General features: G+C 40.1%; 1 protein-coding gene across 1 annotated transcript in view; it reads right to left on the minus strand.

Moving 5' to 3' along the window:
- Positions 1-26,299, minus strand: part of myom3 (myomesin 3) — a 48,874-nt gene that overhangs the window by 990 nt on the left and 21,585 nt on the right. The window contains exons 11-35 of the mRNA XM_031853180.1: positions 26,051-26,250; positions 24,812-24,865; positions 22,632-22,759; positions 19,040-19,223; positions 18,015-18,189; positions 17,753-17,874; positions 16,426-16,613; positions 12,626-12,752; positions 10,482-10,663; positions 10,083-10,197; positions 9,201-9,357; positions 8,565-8,671; positions 8,152-8,196; positions 7,756-7,892; positions 5,440-5,584; positions 4,020-4,079; positions 3,379-3,446; positions 2,891-3,001; positions 2,495-2,582; positions 2,323-2,361; positions 1,993-2,098; positions 651-814; positions 510-546; positions 308-330; positions 143-198 (exon numbers count right to left, since the gene is read on the minus strand). Of these exons, the coding sequence (XP_031709040.1) occupies positions 143-198; positions 308-330; positions 510-546; positions 651-814; positions 1,993-2,098; positions 2,323-2,361; positions 2,495-2,582; positions 2,891-3,001; positions 3,379-3,446; positions 4,020-4,079; positions 5,440-5,584; positions 7,756-7,892; positions 8,152-8,196; positions 8,565-8,671; positions 9,201-9,357; positions 10,083-10,197; positions 10,482-10,663; positions 12,626-12,752; positions 16,426-16,613; positions 17,753-17,874; positions 18,015-18,189; positions 19,040-19,223; positions 22,632-22,759; positions 24,812-24,865; positions 26,051-26,250 (2,818 nt within the window). The remainder of the gene's footprint in view (positions 1-142; positions 199-307; positions 331-509; positions 547-650; positions 815-1,992; positions 2,099-2,322; positions 2,362-2,494; positions 2,583-2,890; positions 3,002-3,378; positions 3,447-4,019; positions 4,080-5,439; positions 5,585-7,755; positions 7,893-8,151; positions 8,197-8,564; positions 8,672-9,200; positions 9,358-10,082; positions 10,198-10,481; positions 10,664-12,625; positions 12,753-16,425; positions 16,614-17,752; positions 17,875-18,014; positions 18,190-19,039; positions 19,224-22,631; positions 22,760-24,811; positions 24,866-26,050; positions 26,251-26,299) is intronic.

Below are 26,299 nucleotides of genomic sequence, written 5' to 3' on the forward strand. Positions count from 1 at the left end.
GGAGCAGTCAGGAAAGTGTGAAATCAAAAATGAAAATGTTAGGCCTTCAACCACACAAAAATGATGACGATAACACCACAATATAGTATAATTGAGTATGAATGTGTCTCTAAGTAGTACTGCTTCCATGACAATGTCGTACCTTGCCTTCCATGATGGCTACCACATCAGGAAGACCTTTTGTCACTTTGGCCCGATCTGAAACAAAACAAGTGACAATAACTCCCTGCTGACACACACTGTAGACTCCTTGAACCTTTGTTGTGGGCAGAAATATCTCAGGATTCACACATAACCCGTGACTCACTTTTCTCAGCAATGGCCCCTTGCCTGAGGGACGAACACAAAGGGTCAAATCAATATGACGTTGCACGGCGTCAGGCAACAATAATCTGTCCTGAGATGTTTTCAACTAATAGTTTGTTACCTCTGACTGCTCAGTGTTTTCTGTTAGTGCCACTGCAAGCCATGCTAGACGCATCATCTACTGCATGTAGCGCAGCACTTACTTCAACCTCTGGTGCTCCAGCAAGGCATCCGCAAACACTATTGAAGAGGAAAATAATCAAGATTATTATTTATCTGCTATGAAATTCTTTTCTTAATCTGAAATTGTCTTTTAGATCCTTTAGAGCAAACTTTCCACCCACCTTGTCCAGACAGGTCGAGATACCGTTTGTGTGTCTCTTTGCCGTCGAACATCTCCAATGTGTATTTGCCTTTATCCTTCTCTGTTGGGTTACAGATTTCAATCCAGACTCTTTCCGCATTGCTGCCAGGCTTTGTCCTGGTTTCCTGGTCAATCCTCTTCTCCCTGCACGGAAGGAAGCAAACACATTCCTTTGTACGTCAGCTTTACACCGAGACTTACAAAACATGGTATGGACATAATCCTGATTTTCCCCTGGACCAAAGCACTGGTCTTGGATCTAAAAAACGAAGTGCATCTTTTTCTTTCTTATCACATCTTTATGAGTCAGAGGAAAGTAATGTGAACTCTGAAAATTCAGCTGTAGTGACATGTTACAATTCAGACTGGAATCACACAAAACTCATTTTATTCAGGACTAAAAACACTTGTCTGTCTGCATCACACTAGTCAGATTTCCTTCAGCTGTTTGTTCTCTTTTGTAAAGGCTATCCTCAAAGCCCCCAGCAGGTGGGGCTAGTAGTCTTACTATGGAAACCGATTTCACCCTGAACCATGTCATAATCATGTTTCAGTTCTCCCTTTAAATAATTAAAAATGTATTAAATCTAATGTCACAGAGTCTTTCAATTAGATAAAATGCAAATGCACATGCACGATAGTTTAACAATCAATCCAGTGGAACAGCTTTCTCTCTTTCATATTTCTTATTTTATGGACAGTTCATTTTATTCATCTATGCAAAACTCAAACTGATATAGTTGGCATGTTTAAAAACTTTAAGCCTCCTCTAGAAGTTCTGGGGTTTTCAAAAATGTTTGGCTCCACAGAATTATTGGTATTGATCGATCATAACAGATGATAAGTAGGATGACCAGATGTGCCTAAAGCTGCCACATGAGAATGTTTGCATGAAGACAAGACATCGAGATCCAGCTCTACTTTCACCTCTAAATCCTGAACTCTTTAAGCTGTAAGTAGTTGAACTTTGATACTCATTTTAGAGGCTGATCTTTAGTAAAGGAGCCCTAGATGTTGCCACCATGAAGAGAAATGTCACAGTACATTAAAATAGTTCTGAACTTTAATGGGTTTGTGTGTGTGTGTGCATGTGAAGCAGTCAAGTCAGTATGTGTGTCTTCTTTTTATGCTCTATAGTCTGCTACTGTGCCTGTGATGTTTACCTCCAGTAATAGTCCACTTCTGTGGCTTGCGTTAAACAATGTGACCACACTGCTAGATGTTCTGAACACAAAATCAACATTAAGCTACTTTTCATTTGCTTTTGGAAGAAGATGCACTTAGGGTCTTAGGTCAGAGAGGAGCTCTGCATGTGGACTCACTTGAAGAGCCAGCTGGTCTTCAGGTAGGTTATATAGTATTTGAGTGAGCAGTAGAGCATGAAACCCACAGCGGTGCTCTGAACCTTCAGTGGGCTGGCAGACAATGCTGCAGAGACGGAGAGAGAGACACACGGCAGAGCTCCTGGTTATTTAATGCCACAGTTTGCATTCAGTTTCATTCAAACGCATTCATATTCCGAAACAACACACACAAGAAATAATTAACATGGCTTTCAGTTCAGTATCATCCTCATCCCAAACACAGCAAATCTGCAGTAAATTCATTGACACATTTCACAAACGTAGAGCTTCCTGCTGTGAATAACTCACCACACTGTTTACTCAGCTGCTGGAGAAGCTTGTCGTACTCTGTGAATAAAAAGAACAACGAAGCTTTCAGACAGTCTTTTATATTGATAATGGAACTCAATAAACACGAAACGCAAGATGAGTGGTAGGTAGCTGAATACCGAGGATGCATAATGACGTCACACCGTCTCACCGTTATCCAGTAACACTAAAGTGCTGACGTCCTCTCCTCTCCCGTCTGACACCACAGCTCTGAACGAACCCGCCTCTTTCTTGGTAACCTGAGGGGGAAAAAACATCCAATCCTTATTCATAGGTTCTCTGATGAAATATTGATGACTCCGGAGAACAACCAAACACTTAAATTCATCTTTTATTTAAACTTAAAATACACCCCAAGGTGAACCTTGGAACATTTCACAATAATACAAGAATAAGAGAAATCATATAAACATTAACTGACTGCTTGTCTTGTTTTGTCTCACTACACAGCTACTATTTATAAATGCTGGTTCACACTGGCCTGAGCTCTTTAAATCTCCTCCCCACCTCTAGGAGTCTGAAAATAGAGCAGAATTGTTTGAAATACCTGCGGGATGGTGAGTGTGCTGACCCCTGATGACTGGTCATACATGACTCGGGTCACCGCCGCACCTTCTTTAAACCACTTGAGTGACGTGTCCTTGTTTGTATTTGTCACCTAAGTATGGAGAAATAAAAGTCCTCAAAAATTGATTGTTTTACGAATGAAATAGTGAAATCTTTGTAATAAATGCAACCCTGTAAAGGTTTGTCATTTTGGCGAAAGTAAATGAGAAGATTGACATAATTGTCCCGCACCGGAAAAGTGCAAAAAGCACCAGGAAGTCACCCAAAATGTCAAAATATTCCTTTGATAATTATTAATAATAAAAGTGGAACATTGTCTTTGCTCTGAATGATGTGGGAACTTAGCAACAAACTCAGCAAATTTTACAATATAAATGATTTTATAAGTAATGGTGAAAGATGAAACATATATGATGTTAGGCTAATTCTCTTATTGTCATTAGCAAATCTATTATGTGAAAAATGTACCTTGCAATTTATAATCAGTTCACAATCCTCATTTACACGCCACGACAAGTCTTCCTGGAAATACGGTCCTTGGGAACAGAGAGAACAGAACACACGATTATCCCGTTAGAAGAAGGGACCACCAGACAATCATTTATTCAGAGCAACCACTCAAACACAAATGCATTGTTATATGGCAATCTATGGCAATTACTGACAGTGACAGCTGCCTGAAATAAGAGTGGTGGAATAATTCAGAACAGCATTCAGGCAATAAACACGTCCCACTTTAATATCTGCTTGCATCATGCTGTTCTGCACGTAATAGACAAAATGTGCTGTGTGGACTCTGAGTGTCACGAGTACTTTGAACAGTAGACAGTTTGTAAGGCAGTCTGTTTGCACAAGCGGCCATTGGGGCATTGGCCTCCAGACACAAAAGAGTTGTATAGCTTCTCCTTATCACATCTGAGAGCTCAGGTGATAAAAACACAGAGGTCAGTAGCAAAGGAGGCTTCCTTTCTTTCCTTTCGTCTCAAGAGGTTTGGACAAGATGAAGCAGCCGTGTCAGGACACAAAAACATCATCAAAAAGCTATTGCAACTATTAGATCTAATTATATTTATAATAAAATATGTTAGTGATGTTTGGAGACTTCTCACCAGATTTCCTCTGATGGTCACGTCGGTTTTTATGAGCCAGGGCCAGCGTCTGACGAAACTCTGACAGAGACACAAACAATATCAGAGTACAAAACAGTAGAATCATGGAGGTCATATGGGGAGAAGTGATGACGATCTGTTGCTCCAAAATGTTATTTTACTTCCAAAATAATCTCAACTTCATTTTGAACTGTTCGGCCAATCGTAGAAGGGGTTTATGTGTGGGGTGAGGAAGTGGACTTTTGAGTGAAGGTTGCCAAAATAGAAATAAATCAGAATAAAAACAGACACAAAATAATCGTATGAATTGGGATCAGGTCGTTCATGTGCCGTACAACAACATGTATAAAGCAACACAAGAGAAGATAAGTATAGGATCATTTATTCATCCATTCTTCCCTGAAGTCATTGGGGCACAAATCAGGTCCTCTAATTGTTGTTGATAGAAGCAGGTAATTAAAAAGACATTTTCCAATCAGAAATAAATGCTGATAAACAATGACTTTTCCACATTCCACTAAAACAATTGAGCCCTACATGTCTCTCCTGGGCCTGTAACTTGGACTTTTAACAGTAGACACAAAAAAGTCTTCATTATTGTGGTTTTTCATACTTCATTCAATTATTTTTGAAAATGATATTTATTTAGGACCTAAACATTCAAAACGCTTCTCTAGTCTGCCAGGAATAAATATGTGCTGGGGAAATTCTGAATTATTTATTGCTGCCCTAAAGCAGAGGGTTTCAGAGAGCCTCCCCAGCGGGGCTCCAAACTGTTTCAAGGGCGGCTCAGTGAATAGAAGTGGAAAATATTACATTAGTTATCAAAAGAAGATCACATAAAAAAGACTAAATGTGTGATGTGAGATTTGGTTAAAGAGATAGTTTAAAGATAAAGTGGTTTTGGGGAATCTTTACTGTTCTTAATAAATAAATGCCTTAGTACAGACATTTATATGTATTTGGTGTAGTATGAAGTTATGTAAAACAGCACATAAGATTATCTTGACTCAATTATTGAGCGTATGTGGGATTCAATAAGATAATTATGATCCCATATAGGTTAATTGAGCAAAACTAAGATTTGTCTGAGGGGAGGCCAACGCGGAAGTGCCAAAGGCTGCAATTCCTCAAATGACCACTTGAGGATGGCCCCAAACGCAAGCAATCCCCATAGATCACAATGTTAAAATGCCCAAATTAACAGCCTGGTAAAAAAAACGGGTTTGGTCTCTATAGTCTACATCACTTTCAGAAAGAAACATTTCATCATTGTGTAAAATCTAGCTAATGTGATGTCTCATTTACATTAAAGCCTGTTCTGTTCTATTGTCCCTCTGCAATTGTCCTTGTCTCTTTATCATGGTATGTAAAAAAACCCTCAATGACAGCTTAGTGGCACCATGAGTAAAAGACTCACTCTGATCCACAAAGACCAAAGTGGATTGGTTCTTGGCGCGGCCGTCCTTCAGCTGAGCCGTGTACGAGCCCTCGTCCTCCTGAGAGAGCTGGTCAAACAGTATCTCCACCAGACCTTTGGCCTTGTCGAAGTTGATCTGACGGTGCTGCAAAAGAGCAAACAAGCATTGCCACACACGCAGTACACATCAGCTCATGTGCGGACAGATGATCTGCGATGGCAGGTAGACACGCCTCTTGCAATCTATTCTAGATGGTTAGTCATGCAGAGAGAATATAGTGTGAATCGGTGCTTGAAAAGGGACTGAAACGACAAAATGGGCAGCGTAGATGAAATATTTATTTTTTCTAACACACTCACACCCACACCCACACTCACACACACACACACACACACACACACACACACACACACACACACACACACACACACAAAGACAAACAAACAGGAGGCAGCCTCGTTTTCATGACTTTTATGTTCATCGAGATAAGTGTATGCCTTGCATGTTGATAGGCCTCAGTGGTGGATGTGATTTGTGATGTATGGCAAGCCTGAGGGCCCTAATCAGCCAAATGGCTTTTGAATTCGCAAACCTCAGCTGTGATCATTTCGAAATAACGTGTGATCAGTACTGTTCAGATGGAGCTCTGATATTGAGAAATAATGGTATAAATGAAAATGCAACAGAAGCGATGAACGCATGCTGCTTCATATGAAGCAGTCACCCCGACTCGCACAAACACAGTCACACAAAATGTATCTGACAGAGTTGTGAAAGCACGATAAATACACTGTGTTGTATTTGCTGTTCTCTCTGTGGACACATCAGTGGAAGGTTCAATAACCCGGACGGCAGCGCTGATTATTTTTAACTTGGTGTCACAACACATGTGAGTGCTGAGGATGTTTGTTCACATTCTGTTGTTGTTCCTTGATGATTATACTGTTTTCATTTTGGGTCATATGGTCGCACTCCAATTGTACTTTAAAGTGAAATCACTCAGTCGCTATTTTCCACATTCGTCCTTGCTGTAGCGTTACATTATCTTGTCAATAACAAGTTGAGAATGTTTATGTTTTTTGTTGCAAATAGCTTTGGCTTTCACTGAGCCGTTTTATAATAGTAAATCAATCTGGAGGACATTTCTGAGATATATGTGAAACACATATTAAAGCTGGAGTAGGCAGTATATTTTTGTGGCATCATTGGGCAAAAAAATTCCATAATATCCTTTTAGCATATTGTAATTCAAGTAGTACCCCAGGGTCGGCAGTTTTCTGGAAAAGACAAAACAAGTTTGAAATCACAGCCCTCCTGCTGCAGCTCTCTTCAGACTGAATCAGACTGAATTTTCTTTTCTTTTCAGAAGAAGCACTGACTAATGAATGAGGTACTTTATACACGGTTAGGTAGTTTAGTCCAGGAATGGTTCCCAACCTGGGGGTCAGGGGCGCTCAAGAGGGTCACAAGATAAACCTGAGGGTTGTGAGATGATCATGTAGAGGTTAATCATGTGTAATTTGTGAGACAAATCTGTGTATACATTATTATTTTTTTTACTTTTTCCCAATCTTTGTTTTACTTTTTACATACGTTGGCGAGTTTGGCATCTTTCGGCCTCAAAGCCTTATTTACAGTAAATGAAACCATCTTAGAAGTTTACAGGGATTGTCTCTTTTGGTGGAACTGCTACAAACTCCTAGACATCTGCAATGTGACATTGGTGAACTGTTTCTTTAACCGAGAAAAAACGCTCAACATTTCAGAATCGCTGAACAAATCCAATTCAGAGGACTGGGATATATTGATATGATGGTTAGTCTCACCAAACTCCCTGTAACTTAACTGAACCTAACACTAAAATCACTGACCAAATACAACATAGTGTGATTAGTGATTGTTACAATTGTAGTATATATTACAGATTTTGCTCACACTTCACCCTCATGCACCTGTGACATGATTTGCAGAAATTATGGTTTGGTGAGTCCAAATGGGCCCCAGATTTCTCCTTGAACTATCTTTTTAAATATCCATCAAATACAAACCTGGCAACCATGAATTTGTCAACTTGATGAGCAGCAGGCTGACAACTAAAGTGCTCCGCCATGCGCTCAAAAAGGTAGAGTATCAATTAGTCTCCTTCCAGAATATAAAAGCCTAACACATGCCGGCGGGTAAATCATTTTATCCAAAACCTTTTAGGGACTGTGGATATCAAATCTCTGCGACCCTGAATAGGATACGCGGTTACAGATAATGGATGGATGGATATCAAATATTCTACTGAGCTGCAGTATCACAGCGGTTCTTACCGGCGTGCTGGTGATTTCTCGCTCATTGAAGATGAGACGGAGCTCGGCGGCGTCGCTCAGACTCTCAGTCTGAAGCCAAAGACGTACGTCACCTTGCTCAGAAACCTCCACCTGCCAGCCCGACTTTAGAGCTATCACTGCAAAAACAAACAAAACAAACACAGAGCAGTCAGGACAAGCTGAGTGAGTTTAGATGATCATTTAATCAACGTAGAATACTTAAAATGTGTGCGTTTTGTTTTGTCTTTTCACCATGTGCTTGAGTGTATTGTATTTTCAAGTCAAAATAACAGTGCACCAATACCAAAGTTTACCACATTTAATGACGAGAATAACTTGTATGATTTCTATTATATGTCAGCCAAACACCTACGGTGCAATGTCTTTGGTACATACGTGGATTTCTGACTTGCCAGCTGAGTTCTTTGAGTCGTTCAAGGTCTGCAAAAAAAGCAAAACAGTAGCCGGAGGTTAATTCAACTTTGAACAGGACTAACATTTCTTAGCTCCTACTTATTGCCAAGGAACGGGTCACATGGCTCTATTTTCAAGCTGAAAGCTGATTGAGAACATATGCTTGGATGGACGCGTGACCTTGTGGAACCGGTTGTGAGGCGCATAATCATTTGCTTGAGAGAAAAGCTTGACAACCCTTATTCAAATTGAAAATCCTGCTATTCATGCTGCCGTCAGCTCAATAAACACAGGAGACAGCTGATGTTGAATTAACCGTTCGTGTGGCTGCGCCTGAGGCGAAGTTGTGAATTGAACAAGACAGTTTCTTAACCTCCTACTCGCTCTCAGTTTACCTTCAGCAGTGAAGTCGTAGCTGGACGACTGGTCTGGGTTGTCGCTCATCTCAACTGTGTAGAGACCCAGATCCTCCTCAGAGGGATCTGTGAAGGTGAGGACCGACCTGAAATTGAAAATAACAGACAGACCGGTACCTTCTTGTTTATCTGTCCACCCTGCAGCGCCCACGGGTGATGATGGTGCTGTTTTTGTGCCATCAGCCGTCAGACTTCACAGTGCTTTCCGTCCCAATAGTGTAATCCCAATGTCTTTCTACTAGCTATTGTTTTACATGATATCAATGAGGAGAACAGAGGGCAGACAGGCTTCCTGTAAGCTAAGAGAAGAGATAATTAAAGGAGACTGGCCTTTAGTGGGAATCCCAGTGAGAAAAGCTTTAAAACAATTTGCTTCACACAGCTAATTGAATTTGCCTGGACCAAACCGAATGTTAATGTAATCTCTCTCTCTGTATTTTAATTATGTTATTGTTATATTATATCATCTACCTAAAGTTGCAGGGTAAACAGCATTTCTCACAAATTTAATAAGCCTGTCTAAATATCACCTCTTCTTCCAGCAGACTGCCACAGACTTTGCGGATCTAAAGAAGTGCAGATGTGCAGTGGATGTTGCACATAAACAAGCCGTACCCGTCCTTGTTGGTTTCTGCCCGCGCCCTCCCGGCATCGATGGGCTCTGTGTAGTTCTTATTCCACAGAAACTTGCTGTCGTCGTCCGTCTCATCAGCCTCGTAGCCCAGAAATATGAAACCATCGTTGTCCACTCCGATCTCAATGTCTTTGGCACCTGAAGGTGAAAGAGTCGGTTAGTGCGGCTGCAACGTGCTGCAGACCCTCTCAGACAATTCATAGCATTATAAAGGAGACGGATAACACACAGCGTAAAGAAATGCTACAAGAATGAATTAGATTTATCTCCTATGGTGCACATATTGCATATTTCATTGTACTTCATACTTATTTTTATCCTGAGTATGTGCTTATTTTTTATTTCTAATAGATGTTGTAGCATTTTTCACCACTTTCACCACCCTGTATGATGTCAATGTCTTTTTGCGATATCACCACTAAAGAGAACCGATGTTGTCAATGTCTGTTTGGGCATGAAAAGATGCATTTAAAGGAATGGTTCAAGATGAAACGATGAAAAGATTGATATCGCTCTGATGTCCGTCTGTTGAATATGACGTTGGAGCCAGACGCCCTTGGACAAAGCCAGGCTAGCTGTTTCCCCCTGTTTCCAGTCTTTATGCTAAGCTAATTAACTGGCTCAAGCTTCATACTTATAAATAAGTTAATACGTGTTAACTAATCCTTTGAAAGGCATTTGTCCTGTTTTATTCTTAAGGTCCCTGAAAGCTTGACTCAACAAATAACGATTCCACACACTGGAGTGTGTGGAGGCTTTCCCTATTATCATATATCTTAGGTCTAGAAGCCTCCAACAAGCCTTGGAGGTGATTTTTCTTTTTTTATTGCAATATTTGTATTTCTGGAGCAGAGCTGGCTGACCTGGTCGGGACTCAGCTGTGACCGGCTCAGTGGGCAGGGAGGCACAGCCCACTCCAGCCTCATTGACAGCCGACACACGGAGACGGTAGGTCTGACCCGCCTGAAGACCAGACACCTGGATGTTATAAGAAACACATCAAATATTTACAGCTGATTGTCATAATGTATCATGACTATTTAAACATTTAGACCCACAGAAACACAGGAGGAATGAAATATGGGGTTGGATTTTTGGAGTAATAATAGTTTAATAATTTACTGGCACTTACAGTTATTAAATACAATCATTCTTTATGCAACACGGTAATAGTTAGCCCGATCAGATAATGGATGAATCCTAAATATACATTTCTGTTATCGTGAACTGAAGCTCGTAAACATTTTTACAGCTTCACTCACCTTGTAATGTGTGTCACAGATCGGCTTTTCATTCAAAGCAGTCCAGTTGTCTGATTGATCACCCTGGCTGATTTCCAGGAAATAGCCAGTGACGGGGCTCCGTCCCTCGTACAATGGAGCCGCCCACAGCAGCACCAGGGAGCCGTCTCTCACCTCCCTGAACTCCACATCATAGGGACAACCTGAGAGGAGAGGAGAGATGCTGTATATCAGGGTCCATGCGTTGGTGAATGGGAGCTTCAAGTGCAAAAGGAAAACAGTGCGTGCGGCCAAAAAACTGTAATAACATTTCCACACTGAAATAAAAAAATCAAGGAAATATATTCTCTCAGTGACCATATAAAAATCAACCACACAGGACTTCTTGGAAAGTCATAACAAAACAAATCAGAAACAACACTAAAGTCAAAATGAGTACAGTGACTTTACTTAATCTACCCCCACTGACTGCATGCAGGCACTTGGTAGTTCATTTGCTTAATGATTTTCGGTCACTTTTAAATTATTAACGGCACAAAGGGAAAGCACATTTGCCAAGATTAATGAGCTGCTATTTAAAAGTGTCATGTGTGAGAGAGCCTCTCTCCATTTTCAATATTAATGTCACAAAAAGCTTATAGGAGCGTAGCCATAAATGCTGAACAATACTGGAGTGACTTTGAGTGTGAGTGTGTGTGTGTGTGTGTGTGTGTGTGTATGGGCGTGATTTCATCTTTTAAAATCCTATCTATCTACCTGTTATTGTTTCAGGTTCAAATCTAAAGGTTGTTTTCTTATTGTCCACAGTCCAAATGAGAGAAGAGAGGCGTTGATATAAATGTTTTTTCATGTAATCTATATTTTCATTACAATTAACCTTCTCTATAAAGATACATGAATACAACAAGTAGCAAAGATGAGGCAGGAAGAAGAGTTCCTTGTTGTAAAGGTGCAAATACATCTTTTATTTCAAGGAAACTATTTTGAGTATTGTTACTGCATCAACAATACAGCAGAGGTTAGTATAGAATCTCTATTTTTAATGGGTACATTGCTATGCTACCATTTATATAGAAAAAAATGACTCATCATTATCTCTTAAGTGCTAGATTGATTTAAGTGTGACTGTAACTTAAAAAGCACATTTATACTAATAAAAAGTAACAAAAAATATATGAATCTGTTTTTATTAGCCACTTTTCAGCGCAATTGATGGTGGAGTCAGGGTCTTGCTTAAAGGCCGTGAAGCAGCGCAGTCGCAGACATATGCAATATTAAAAGACAAGCCTTACATACGCAACACATAATAACTTCCAATATCTACCTCTAACTCTTGGCTATTACTTCGGCTTTTTGTTATTGCATTTTGCACTTTAATAGCATAACATGCAAATAGACGTTTTTTAAATCTATTTCGCTGTGAGAAGACTGTTTGTACTTTTAATGGTGTAATTAAATAAAAGGAAAATGTTAGAGAGTGGTAATGGGTCCTCCAGTTGATGGATGGCCTTTGTATCTATCTAATCTCCCTTTCCAAGCCGGGGTCAATAAACTTTCAGTCTCGTGAACTAACAGCCTTTAGCAGAAACTGCAGGTCAGGAAGTTAATAGCAAAGGCTCAAATACTCAATGCTCTAAAATAATTGGATGATTTGGAAAACGATTAATTTCATGTTAAAGTCCCCTTAAACTAAAAGACGTATGCATCTCACATTCGTCAAGGAGAAAAGTTTCTCACTGCTATCTTCAAATCTCAGTTCAATGCGTGCATGTAGAAGCAAGTTTAGAAGCTAATGCTGCTCAAACATGCAAGCTACACAAGTGTGATGTGGAAAACTGAAACCTTCAGTGCATCTACACCGAGAATGGAGCTGTCAGAGGAGAACATCTTGAGTAGTTCAAGTTTTAAAAGGACAAATATTTGCATGTTCAGATATTCTAGATTTCTTAATGAGCTAGGGATAAATGTTGTTTTCTAACGTGGAAATTGAAGAATATTTTATGTGTCTTAAAACATGTTTGATGGAGATATTTAAATAACCCTACAAGCATCAAGATACCGTGCAGGAAGGTTTTCTCATGTAAGCACTCCAATGCACCCGTCACACATTGACACAGAGATATCTTCTCAGTAGTGAAGTGACATTGAAGACATTTTCTCCTCACCTGGCTCTGGCATGGTCCACTTCTCACACAGGAAAGCTTCACTGGCCTCAGATGGCTTCCCCACGCCGGCCATGTTGGCAGCAAACACACGGAATTGGTAGAAGTGTCCACTTGTCAGGTTGCAAACCTATAGATTTACATCAGGCACAGAACAACTGATCAACTCTGAATGATGGTAGTCTCCATCAGTCAAGCTTACTTTTAATTACATTAAAACAAAACAGATGGTTTGAAAAAACGTTTAAACCACATATGTTACATCTCTCATCTCATTTAGTTGAGAGCTGGTTTTCTTTCTCTGACCTCTGAAGTTTGAAGATTCAAAAGTATTCAGGAGGAAAACAGATTGTGTAGTTGAAGAATGTCACATTTCTATTCAATGATATGACAAAAAACTGAAATATTCTGTTGCACTAATGATCACACACGGAATGGCTATTTAATTTGGATGTTTTTAAGTTTTTAAACTCAAAAGCCTGGAAGAGAAATCAAAATGAACTAAATATTCTGATTTCTTCGGTATAATACAGAGCTTGTTTTATCAGAGATGTATGGATTTTGTTGTAGATAATAGACATCTTGCTTGAATTGGTTACATTGTTTTTTTTGTAGCATTGTATAAAGATGTATATGCATAAAAACTTAATTCTTACAAATCAACAAAAATCGTCTCACATTGTTTTTCGAGGAAAACACGGATCAGTTGGCACATCACACAGGACCAAAGTTCCCTGGCTGTACAGTCACACTCCTCCAGACTCAAGCAGGCATGTTACAAGGTATTAGCTCTGCTGCTGCTGCTGCCACAGCATTTTTTTTGCTGAGCCCCTGGGGCACTTTGGCTTTGGGAAGAGAAGGGATTCAGTCTTATTGATCTGTTCATTGATCTTCCTATTCACAGCCACTTAGACTTTAAGGCCCTTATCGCCTCAGTGAACGGTTGTGAAGTTGCTGCTGCTCCCGGCAACTAATTGACACAACCAGGGGGAGCTTATTTCACAGTAATAGCAATGTCAATCTAAAAAACAACCCAACCCACCACCACCACCTATAGCAGTCCCTTCATTATCTATAGATCCTTCTCTAACCACATTTAGATAGAACGACAACCATCTTATCAGATCGATCTACAGTTCACTCCGAGGAATACAGAGGTTGTCTGACAAAATAAGCGGGGAAGAGTTGAGCCTTCATCCACTAGATGGCAAACAGTCTCCACTTGATTCATTTGACATATATTTTCTCTCCTCAGAGAAACATTGCAGCAGGTTTTGGCTGTTGGGAGACTGAAACCATGAACATGTGCTTCATCATGACAAACTCACTCACAATACAGCAATCCTGATACCTCATTGATATTTACTTTTAGCAGTGATTGGAAGTAACTAAGTACAGTTACCCAACTTCTCAACTGCTCTTTGACTTTACTTGCGGATCCATTTAAGCACCACAAGCTGAGTGCTATGTAGTCGCATTATATCAGAGAGAGAAGGCAGACATCTCTACGGCCGATACCTCAAAAACTAGGCAACTTACACCAAAACAATCTAGATTGATAAATAGCACTATGGGTAAGAAGAAAAATGTCTTTTAGATTTAAAGTATATTCTGCTGATAATACTTCTGTACTTTCTCAAGTAGGTTTTTAAATGAAGGACCTTTACTTGCAATTAAGTTATTTGACAGTGTTTTGTTCGCATTTGACTTAAGTAAGTAATCTGTGTACTACTGGATGGTTTGTAATGGAATTTAAATCCAAGGAGAAAAAAATAAATAAAGTCTTGTTTTTGTTCTAATGAAGCAGGATCAGTGACATCCTGACATCCAGATGTGGAATCTTTCATGGCAAAGTCATTTAAATTTTATGCACACCTTCAACCTGGAAAAGAATCAACATTCAAATGATTAACTAATTGCATCTAAAAGGTCAGCAGCCTGATTAAAATAGCAACATGCCGCTGCAAAGGACTGGAACTCACTACAAAACACACTCAAACTAACAGCTCTCAACTCTCTTAACATGTTAACATAAGCTGCAACAAGTTATAGTTGACTGCTGTACTTGCAGACCAGCCCTCACTTCTCTTTCTTTCTTCCATTTTTTTTACAAATAACATCCAGTAATCTGCCTTTTATTTTGTACATAGTGTTTATTATTTTATCTAGGTTGTTTTTAGTCATTTTTCCATTGTTTGTTATACTGTATTGTATCTGTGTTGTTTGTGTAACTTGTGTGGACTGTGCTACTGCCTCTTGGCCAGGTCATCATTGAAAATGAGAATTGGTTCTCAATTGATTTTACCTGGTTAAATAAAGATTAAATAAATAAATAAATAAACAAATAAACATAGCACAGTGGGAAGTGGAGACTGCACATCGCGAGGGTGTTGAAGTTGCTAATTTACCCCAAAAGGGGGAGCTGCGTGTTCTCAGCAGAGGGTTCCTTATGGGAAACCGATCTCCAATCCTCAAGGCCCTGCACTCCACAACAGGCAGGGCTAATCTTCCTATACAGTCATTTTATTTATAATTGGCTTTGTCTTTGTTTTTCCCCTGGAGCTAAAAACAACCACTCACATACAACACATTTGAACAATGTCTAATTACGGAGCACCTGTAATCTCCCTGAGACAGGTTAAAGATTTAACTTTGCTCCAGGTCTCCATGGACACTGCTTGTTGCCTAGTGACACAGCCAATGTGGACGTGGGAGCTTTGACAAATATTTCCATCACTTTGAGGCCACTGCTAAATGCAGAGGCAACTTGTATTTGTATAATTATATTAAAGTAAGGCCTTATTGGTAGTAGTGACAAGAAATATCTTTCTTACTTGGAGGGATTTTTCATGATTGTTTCTCCTTCATTAAATGTGGAAAAATGAATTATTTGTTGTCGTACTCTCAGTGAACAGAAAAGACATTGTTGTGCATTATGGATACTGCAAGTTCACATGTGCATTATGTAAAACATCCTTCTAGATTGCTTCATGCATATGATGTGAAAGGAAAGAAGTATACACTTAGAAACAAGAGTGTCCAGCCTCAGTAGCAGCTCTGTGAGACTGTACTTTACACGCTGTGACCTAAATGCTAAAGTCGGCATGCTTACATGTCATGCTGATGTTTAGCAGGTATAATCCTTTTCATGTTCACAATCTTATGTTTAGCGTGTTAGGGTTGCTAATTAGAACAAAGAAAGTACAGCTGAGGATGATGGGAATGTCATTAGCTTTGCAGGTATTTGGTCACAAACCAAATTATATATTGTGCCAATCCATTTTTATTTTCTATTTTAATTTATTTAATTTAGCAAGGATACTCCCATTGAGATTTTGAATATCTTTTACAAGGGGGTCCTGGCCAAGATGGCAGTGTAAAAGTTTCACTAAAAACACAAATAGCAGACAACAGACAGTAACAGATAACAAAATGTCTCTGGAGCTCTTGCAGCTACTAATCACTATTGACGTCAGTAAAGAACACAGATAAGGGGGCAGTCTGTGACCTTAAACAGAAATGTGTACCATTGTTCTATCCCACGGTTGTATAAGGAGAACGAACATCAAATAGCTGCCAAGATATTTTTAAAAAAGCCCAAAAATGTTAACCTGTTGGTGGCCCTGCAGGAAAAGTGAGAGGATCATCAACGTCAGTAGGATTGATCCTCTGGGCACCACGAATGTTTGTGCAAACTTTCATGGCAATCTGTCCAACAGTTGTTGAGATTCAGTCTGGAGCAACGAGTGGACTGACTGACCGACTCACCGACATGCTGCAAACGTCACAATACACCTTCGCACCTTAAACTGCCTCTCCTTGGCAGGCTTGACGTTGACCTCTCTCCACGTTTTCATGCCCCCTTCCATCTGGTCCAGGTAGTATCCACGCACAGGGTCTCCCCCGTTACGGGCGGGGGCCCTCCAGCCCAACACCATCTCTGATCCAGTGCACAGCAGCAGGGCGATGGCAGAGGGAGCAGAGGGAACGGCTGGATCAAGCAGAGGGGATTAAAACAGATGGAAACCCAAGCGATAGAAGAGAGAATCTCAGAAGGCACCTACAGTATTCTTGCTAAATGGACCGAGAAATGCCAATAACTCCCTGGCCGACTACAACTCCAGCCTAGCGTTGCAAATTCATAACTAAAGGCCCATATTGAGAGTTTCTCTATGAGAAGGAGAGAAATATTCATCTCAAACTCTATTTGATAAAAATGAATTCCTTGCAAAGAATTGGACTGAGGCCATTTATCCTCAGGTAATGGCTGAGTGGCAGAGTAGATGTGAGGAGATTCTGGTGAGTGAGTGGCAAGCAGAATGAGTCATCGTTGCACTTTACTGCAGGCTGCAGAGAGCACATTATCTGAGACTGCAACACAGGAAGTACGAAGGGTCAGCAGCTCTTCAGCAGGTACGTCTCCACACAGCTACAGTACAAACCAACCACAATAGGAGCAAGCATGACGTGTGGAAGGAGCACCATCCAAGTTAACTATGATACCAGTAGCATTGAACAGTGTTGTTCGACAACATTATAAGCTGTATAACTTGAATAAAAGATTTGAAAAAATACATGTCTGAACAAAAAACCTATTATGAAAGGTGAATGCAAAAATCATGCTGTAACGCGTACACATTTTTTAATTTTGGAGAAAATACATGCAAGGCTCCTGAGGCTATGAAAGAAAACTACAAAGCATGAGTAAGTCTGTTTGGAAAGCTCTTGTGAATATATTTTTAAGATCGAGTCAATAATCTGAAAGCTCAGAAGTAGGCTGAGGCATTCAGTGTGCAAAAGTAAATTAATTTGATCCCACATGCCAAGAAAATATGTGTGTTGGTGTAAAATCTAACCTCACAATTACACAGGAAATGTCTCTAATATGAAATAAAACATGTATCTACCTGCCGTGTTAGTGTTGTGTAGCTCTAAGAATAACAAATCTGCATAAAACCTTTCAGAAAAATACATTTAAATGCTACATTTCAATATTACCTGCTGTCAAATAAACCTGTGCAAGAGTTGCTTGATAAGTTAAGAAGTTAGAAAAGACTTGAGAATGTCCTTGAGTTGTGTCCTGAATGAAATTTCATGTCCACTATTTTGGGACCTCGAGGGTGCACTTACAAATGGCTGATTTGACGAGGATGGGGTGAGACTCATCTGAATAGCTGCTATTTCCCGCTCCGCTCACCGACTTCACCCTGAACACGTATTCCTTTCGGTTCTTGAGGCCATGAACTGTAAATCTGAGAAGATGAGACGGACGAAGTTCAGGCAGGATGAATCTGTAACTTTTTGCTGTAACTATTCTTTATTTTTCTGTTTAGACAGAGACATGACAATAAAACATTCTGAGCCAATGTTTTAACTTATCTGTCCCTACTACCTGGGTTTGGTAACAGGCTTGTTGTTGACAGTCTTCCAGTCTTGTTTGCCAATTTCACTGCAGTACAAGTAGTAACCCAGGATGTCGTCCTTTTCTTTGGGCTCCTGCCACAGGAGCAGCACCGAGGTGTCCGTGTCTCTGATGGCCATGACGGAGTGAGGTGGAGCTGGCACCGCTGATGGATATCAGAAACTTAAATCATCAAATGGAAGTTCAATAAAAGAGAATTCAATCAACTCTTCCTTTGTTTTTGGAAAATTCCCACAGAACTTTAAGTCTTACATAGATATGCACAGAAATTACAACTTTGAGGTACTTGTACTTAAGTATTTCCATTTTATGATACTTCTATTCCTCGTCATTTTACAGATAAATATTGCTCTTTAACCACCCTATTTGACAACTAGTTATCAGCTACTTTTCTGATTATTACATAGATTATGATCATCAAACACAATATGAGCCATTGTTAAAAATACAACTTGCTATCAGTATATAGAGTAGTTAAAATGAGCTCCAATGAAACAGCTACAACATTACTGCTTATATGTTAAGAAATACATCATTATGATCTGGTATATAATCATTTAACACTCGGCAATAAAAGCGGCAATGCTGTATCATGAGTCAATTTCCTTTAAGCAAATTTCCCAAATTTTGAGGCTGGTATTTTTACACTGCAGTATTGCTTCTTTCACCTAAGTATGGGATCTGAGTACTTCTTCCAGCTTCCATTGAGTTGCAGGCTATGAAACATACATTATCATTACACAAATTACTATTATTATTAATATTATTATCAAACCCAAGGTTTAACTGTGCAAATTGTGATCCTGAGTGTGCAGCTACACAAACAGACCAGGTCTTACAGGATGTTAACAAATCCCCAGAGAATATAGGTGAACTTTATCTGTTATGATGATCTATGTTCGCACAACTACAGTAGCTCACTACTACAAAATCCAATTGACCTTCACGGGCAGAGTAATTGATGGATACAGTATCGTACATAGCACATATCTCACCTTGTGGCTTTCCCAAGGAGATCGGTGCACTCGGCTCAGAGGGGTCACTGACTCCATACTTGTTGATGGAGCGCACTCTGAAGCAATACTGCTTGCCCTTGGACAGGTCAAACACTGAGAACCTGGGAGAGTTTACCTCCATGTCCAGACTGGCCAGCTCCCAGCTGCTCTTCCCTGCCAGGGACTGATCCAAAAAAAAAAATTTTTTGAAAGATAATTTCAAAGCACTATCTACGTCTATCTCAAGGACATGTTCATTATTCAGTCTCCTTCAGAGATGTTGGAGGATTCAACCTGCTAGGACTGCCAAATACTCATTCTGATTTTGCATAATCAGTAAAGTCAGGTTGCAAAAATCTACATTCAAAGCATTAATATAGCAGCAGACTACTATTTGCTATGTAAATATATGCGCTTCTCATTGCTTTTTTGACATAGCGGGACGGGCCACACATGCTTTTAGTGCATGTTCGTGCATGTGAGCATGCCTGGCTAGCTAACTTTAGCTCACAGCTGTGCACTGCTCTCATACAGACTGATAACGTCGCAGTGGATGCGTAGTGTAGCGCCCATCCTCCGGTTCCCCTTCAGATAAACACTGTTATAGCTCCGTCAGCATTTTTGCCGTAGTTTGCACTGTTAGCGCTGTTAGCACCTTTAGCCGGCTCAGCCGACGCCATGTTTGAGAGCCGTTTAGAGGCAACGGAAAAGCTTGCACCTTTAACTGGCGATTATTTTATTTTGTAGTAAACCACTTATATTGCAGACAAGAGCAAATACAAAATAAAGATCAGCAGTCTGGTGTGATTGGCAGACAAAGGCATCTTCAGTTTCAGAAAGGCAAACAAATGTGCAGATGATCTTACAAGATGTTAACAAATCCCCAGATGGAGAAAAAAAAAAAGAGATATTATGCCAAGATGTAGACAAAGAAACAGATGGACATGTAGGTAAATTGTGGACAACCACTGGCTCATATTGACATCTTTCTTCTTCTTTGTCAATTAATCGTTTCAGTTAATGATGCTATATGACACTAACCTTCTCTATTTCATAGTCTGTGTTTACTTTTCTGTTATCCTCCTCAGAGTTACCATTATTTCATTCTCTAGCTCCCTGTTTGAAGAAGAAAACCTAACAAAAGGGTACATTAAAGAGATTAAAGATACAGTGCTTGCTCAAGGGGCGAAGGGGCTATTTGAATGTTAACCTCATTATATAAGCAGTGAAGCAGCAGAATTTAGTAATTTCAGGTGCCTTTGACAGATTTGACAGTTTTATTACCACGGCAACTTACAAAAGTTCAATTAAAAATGTATTTCCTGTGGCAGTTTTCTGATTATTGGAGCTATAGAAGCTGCTGGGTGTATGGGTTGGTATTGGAAAGCTGAAGCCCTTTATTGTTGTAATGAACAGGTCAGCCCCCCACACTTTCATATGTTGGAAGAAAATGTTATTTTAGCATTCTTTAGAACACGGAATTGAGAAAAATCTTATTTAAGCTGTTTATTTTATAGACATGCATCATCAAGAGTAAAACAGTGCTCCATACATTAAAACTAGAATTCACTTTTGACTTATCTGAAACCAAAACTTTAGATCCCAGATCCAGGTAGTTTTAAATCACCAGTTAGAAACTATGAAAGCCAGAAAACCAAACAAAAGGCAAGCAACATCAAGGTCTACTCACTTTTAATGAGTCCACAAATTCCCACTTAAACTGACACAGTGGAAGAAGTGTGCGTGTTTCCTCCTCGTGTCTCTTTAATTAGTGCTGCGGTCAGGAGCCTGCTGTTAATTTGGCTCACGCTCCAGCAACAGACGGCCAAAACCCAGCAAGTGAATGGAGGAACTGATGATGCAAGAAAATTGATCCTTGTGCTCAGTGGACGTATATTACTAATTACAATGGTGGTTAGAGTTTGAATATATTCATACTCTTTGTGTGTGCTTTCTTGTTTTCTATACTAATGAAGACAAACAAGCTCCATTTTCCTGCTCATCACTTCTTTAAAGGTCCAGTGTATCTGGCGGCTGCTAGCGCTGAGGTTGAACTTCGAGGGCTGACATGAAAACAAGAAAGGCCCTTGAGCCAGTGTTTTGTTGTTTTGAAGAGGACCCATGTAGGCTCATTCTAAGCTAAGGAAAATACAAAGATTCTTATTTTCAGGTAATAATACTCTAAAGAAAACAGACATACTATTATTATATTACATTTCTGCAAACAGATTCCCCTAAATGCTACACACTGTACCTTTAAGGTACAATACGGAGCAACACTAGCATTCATTTTAAGTCGTGTGTCTGGGAACCTGACAAATGTCCAATATTCACTCTCCTTTTAGCTCTGTTTTACTCTCCACCAACTCCTGAGGGAAATATACGGCTCTTTAGAGGTCAAATGCTTCATTATGTTCACTAGTGAACACCTGTTGGGCAGGTAACAGCTGTCTGCTGTTGCTGCTGGAAAAGGTGACAATGAGAACGTGAGACTGACATTAAAAATTTGACGTAAACCACAACAACGAGTTGAAAGATACTAAAACACCTCCTAAAGCTGAGAGAAACTACAGATTTTGGCGAAAAATCTGTTGGTTTGTCACTACAAGCAACCTCTTACAACATCACACAAAACCATCTGACCTGCTTTCAATTCAAAAATCCTGTATATATTACACAACTGCTGCCCAATTTTCACAGTTATAATACATTCTTAGACTAATTTCCCACCTTCGAGGCAGCCATTGGTTTCTGTTTATTTAATTATGGTATGAAGATGAACTTGCTGAGACGCAAAAACGATTTTGAGAGGGAAAACCACCATAGTCCGCTTTTGTTTAGAATTTTGCAGTAATGCAGTTGTGAGCAGGGACTTCAGGTTCATCTCAATCATTCAGCTAGTGAGATGGTGTGATGTTTTGCAGTCAAAAAATACCTCAGTGGATTTTATGAAGTTTGACCTTTAATGGCTTTTTCAGACCTGAGGAGAAACTGAAGAAGCATTTTTGATGAATAATAAAACGTCTTCAATCAACACTCCAGACCAAGGATTTTCATCATCCCTTTCTCCAGACATTGCATTACCTCAATGACTGAGATGAACCTTTACAGACATATTGCTGCATAGTTTGGCAAAGAGAGCCTTAAACTTTTATGTGAATGTTTAAAAAAAAAAAAAAATCAACTTTGCCCTATTAGGCAGCAGGATCTGAGCTTCGGAAGAAACCTTTTTTTAATGACAAATCACCAAAGTTCTCCATTACAACACAGTTCAAAGATAAAACATTACTCCCAAATATCAGATTTCTTTGCTTCCTTGAATGCACCAGCTTTCAAAACCTTCACTGCTCTCCCAAACTTAAGTACAATAAAACAACAATATTATAATCAACTTCTGTCAGAAAAAAAAGGATGACCTATTTTAAGCCAGTGCAAGTTGTCCATTAGGAGGACAGGGGTTATGTTTAGGTGACGGGTAAGGTGACAACTGTCATCAATCAAGATCCCCAGAGTTACTGTAATATGAACATTTGTGTGTGAGTGTGAGTGTGTGTGTGTGTGTGTGTGTGTGTGTGTGTGTGTATAGACTGACCCGCTCCACGAAGAAGGTGAGCGGCTCCCTGCCTCTGGGTTCAGGCTCGGTCCAGCTCAGCACCACGTAGGTGTCGCTCACCTCACAGGCGTGGACATTGGTGGGAGGGAAAGGAGCTTTGACCTGACCTGCAGAGCAAAGACAGGAAGAGGAGGAGGAGGTGGACAAAGAAAAGAAGTTAGAACAAGGTCAGTGAGAATATGGAGTCCAAAAAGTGCTGGCTGTTCTTTTTTTTATACTGTTTTTAATCAAAATATTAGCATCAGGAAATGTAATGCTTTCTCTTTTGGATTTGAGTCAGGCAGGCACACAATGGGTGAGATTTATCTTACTGCACCAAATTTCCCCTCCATTCCTAATAGGATATCGGACAACATACAGTCAAATGGGTTGAGTCAGCACACTTTCAATGACTCTCCAAGTGATTCAAGGACAATGGAGGCGTTCAGATTTCGTCAAAAGTCTTGCGTTTTTGTGTCCGTCTGTCTTTTTGTAAGTCTTTGTTTGTATCCCCTGAAGAGTTACAGAGCTGCAGGGTGGATCAGAGAGGAACTCCAGAGCAAAGAGAGTGCAGTGAAATGAAAGAAGCTGATCTGGTAGAAATATAGACTGTATATAAGAAGGGGTAGAAGTAGCAAACCTGTGTGTGTGTGTGTGTGTGTGCAGTACTATTTTTCTGTGTAGTATCTCTGCACTCAAGCACCTTTGAAATGAAACCACGACTATGAGGTTAAAGTGCTGATGTTTCATTTTTAGGGTGAGGTGGATGTTCACATCCAAGTTGGGTGAACAGTGTACGACTCACACCACATTTTTATTTTAGGACACACAGCAGGACAATGATTCTAAACATGCAGCTAAAGAAATATATATATATATAAAGAGATATTTAGGGCCAAAATGTAACTGGAATGTAACCTGAAATAACACAAACAAAGTCTTTGAAACATGCAAGAAGTAATTGTTTTGAAATAATCTTTCTTTTTTGACCCGTTAAAGTTGTATTTAGTATTTTACATAATATTTTATTATTTAGGAATAGTTTGAAAGTTTGGGTATCCACTTTCTTGTTGAGTGTTAGATGAAAAGATCGATACCACTCGTGTCTGTATGTTAAGTATAAAGATGGAGCCAGGATACGATTAGCGTAGCTTTGCATGAATAAATAGGTCCAGCAAACAACTCCCCATAAATCCACAACTTGTCATTCTTACATTCTTGTGATTTAACAAGATGAACAAGGTATAATGTTTTAGCTTCAGGTATAGGCTCAATTTTCAGCTTTGGACGGAGTCAAACTCACTGTTTCCTGGGATTAAATAGCGTTAACTTTTTAATCTTTGGGCTTTTGGGGAAAGGTATCAAGTATTTGCAAGTCAATAGGCTCAAGCTCAAGTGAAGTCATGAGTCATTGGCGTTAAAATCCAAGTCGAGTTGTGAGTCATTTTTCATTAAGTCAAGTCTAAATTCATAACATTTCTGACTCGTACCTGCCTCGAGTCCAAGTCACGTGACTCGAGTCGACACCTCCGGTATTTGGTAGATTTTAAAAAAGTATTTAAAATGTGTATTTGCTTGAAGGTAAATTCCTCTCTCTGTCATCTGATAACTTGGATTAAAGCTGCACACAAACACACATGCATGCTTTCTCTCTTTGTTTCACACACACACACACACACACACACATACACACACACACACACACACACACACACACACACACACACTTTCTGCTCCATTAAAGAACAGGATAAAGAAAGCATGAATGCACTGTCTTTGCTACATTTATTTTCTTGTTGCCTCGTCGAAAACATCCTCCTCCTCCTCTCCCTTCATCTCTGTCTTTGAGTTATATTGCCAAGGTTAGCAGTCCTCTTCACAGGCATTCACACTTCCTCGGGCCATTATGTGCATTTACCAGGACACCACCAGGGATTGTTCATTCTTTTCACTTCTGCAAATGGGGGGGAACGCTCATTGCCTCAGCCATACAATTACTGCAGCTCGTTGTTAAATATAATATGAAGATGCATTAAGCCATGAGCCCGAGGCAGCCTAAAGGCGAGGAGGCAGCACCCTGTGTGCCAGTAAAATATAGATGCTATTTCAAATCACAGGTGAAAATGTTCAGTGAAAATGAGTAAATTATACACGGTGAAATAAAAATACGGCATTCTCACCTTCGAGTTCATCTTTGGTAATGGTGACCGTCCTCCCTCTGTCTACTTTGACCACTGAGAAACGGGGGGAGACAGAAAGGGAGATAGGTTGAGGGCAGAGGGAATCACGAGGGACCTTGTATCAGTGTAATGAAGTTATATGAGCGCCCGTGATAACACTATTAGTGCTAATGTTAGAGGAGCAGCCACCGGTGAGAGAGCCAGAGACAGACATAAAGAGATGAGAGGGAGAGGGACATGGAAGGATGGACAGCAGGCTGGAGGCAAGTCAACCTTCTGCCTGTCCTTCATCTGTGGTTAATGATCCACAGCGCTGGACCAGAGCCCATCTGTCCTCCCTCTAACGCACACACTCACAGCCGCACACACTCAGTGATCCACTAGACATCTCTCTCCATCACCCCTCCACTGTGTGAAGTATTTAACACAACCTTAAACACATTTAGCTTTTCCAGGATAAAAGGACGCGAAGAAGCTGTCGCTGTAACATCTGCAAGAACCTTGAAGCTTTATAAAATGAGATCCACATCTGCACACATCTGTTTTCTCTGGTGGTGCTGATAGTTTGCAGGTGTAAACACAGCAACCGAGGCAGATGAGGCGATTTAACAGCAGGATTGAGTGGTTGACACATGGCTGAAGCTCTTTGTAGTAGCAGATGCAAACGGGTGACAAATTAAAGGGAAAAACCTGAATAAATAAGGGGTCGCTGATAATAAGATTGCAATAGGCATCGTCAGCTGAGGTGATCGGGTAATCAGAATTTTGGGATTAACAGCAGGCCATGCTGCACTTTTACTGCACCATGTGTTTATTTATCCTCTCAATTGAGCTCACGAATTTATTGAGTACAAGCATTAAAAACATAAACTGCATCTTGTAATGTAACATAAGTTGTGTGACTGCTACTTATTTCACTCACATTTTATAAGGAATGTGGTACACGGTGTGGGACATGAGCTCAGCACGCCTCTGTTTTTAATAGCTTGTCTGATTGAAAAGCCTACGTGGCTACTAGATGATGAAGCATAAACTTCTTGAGAGGAAATTTCATGACCAGCATATTGATTTAATAATGATCCATCCTATTAATTTATGCTTTCACGCCACAAATTAACTTTGTTTGAACCAAACAGGTTATGTTGCTTTTTTCCTTTAAATTTGTCACCAATTTGTGTTTATCTACTTGTGGTGTTGTGACATGCCACATTCAGACTGTCAGAGCGTGTAATGTGGTACCCATGGTCCTGGTGTGTTCCAGGGGGTCTGCAGTGAGGACGGGCTCGGTAGCCTTGGAGGGGCGTCCTACTCCAGCCTGGTTAACAGCACGAACTCTGAACTGGTACAGAGTTCCTTCTTTAAGCCCAAACATCGGGAAGTGGCAGTTTTTCTGAATATGCACATTGCAGCGCACCCACTCACCCTGACGGAGGTCATATCTGAGAGAGAGAGAGAGAGAGAGAGAGAGAGAGAGAGAGAGAGAGAGAG

Source organism: Anarrhichthys ocellatus, unplaced genomic scaffold (genome assembly GCF_004355925.1).
Source record: "Anarrhichthys ocellatus isolate YVR2014 unplaced genomic scaffold, GSC_Weel_1.0 scaffold13, whole genome shotgun sequence".
Classification (NCBI taxonomy): domain Eukaryota; kingdom Metazoa; phylum Chordata; class Actinopteri; order Perciformes; family Anarhichadidae; genus Anarrhichthys; species Anarrhichthys ocellatus.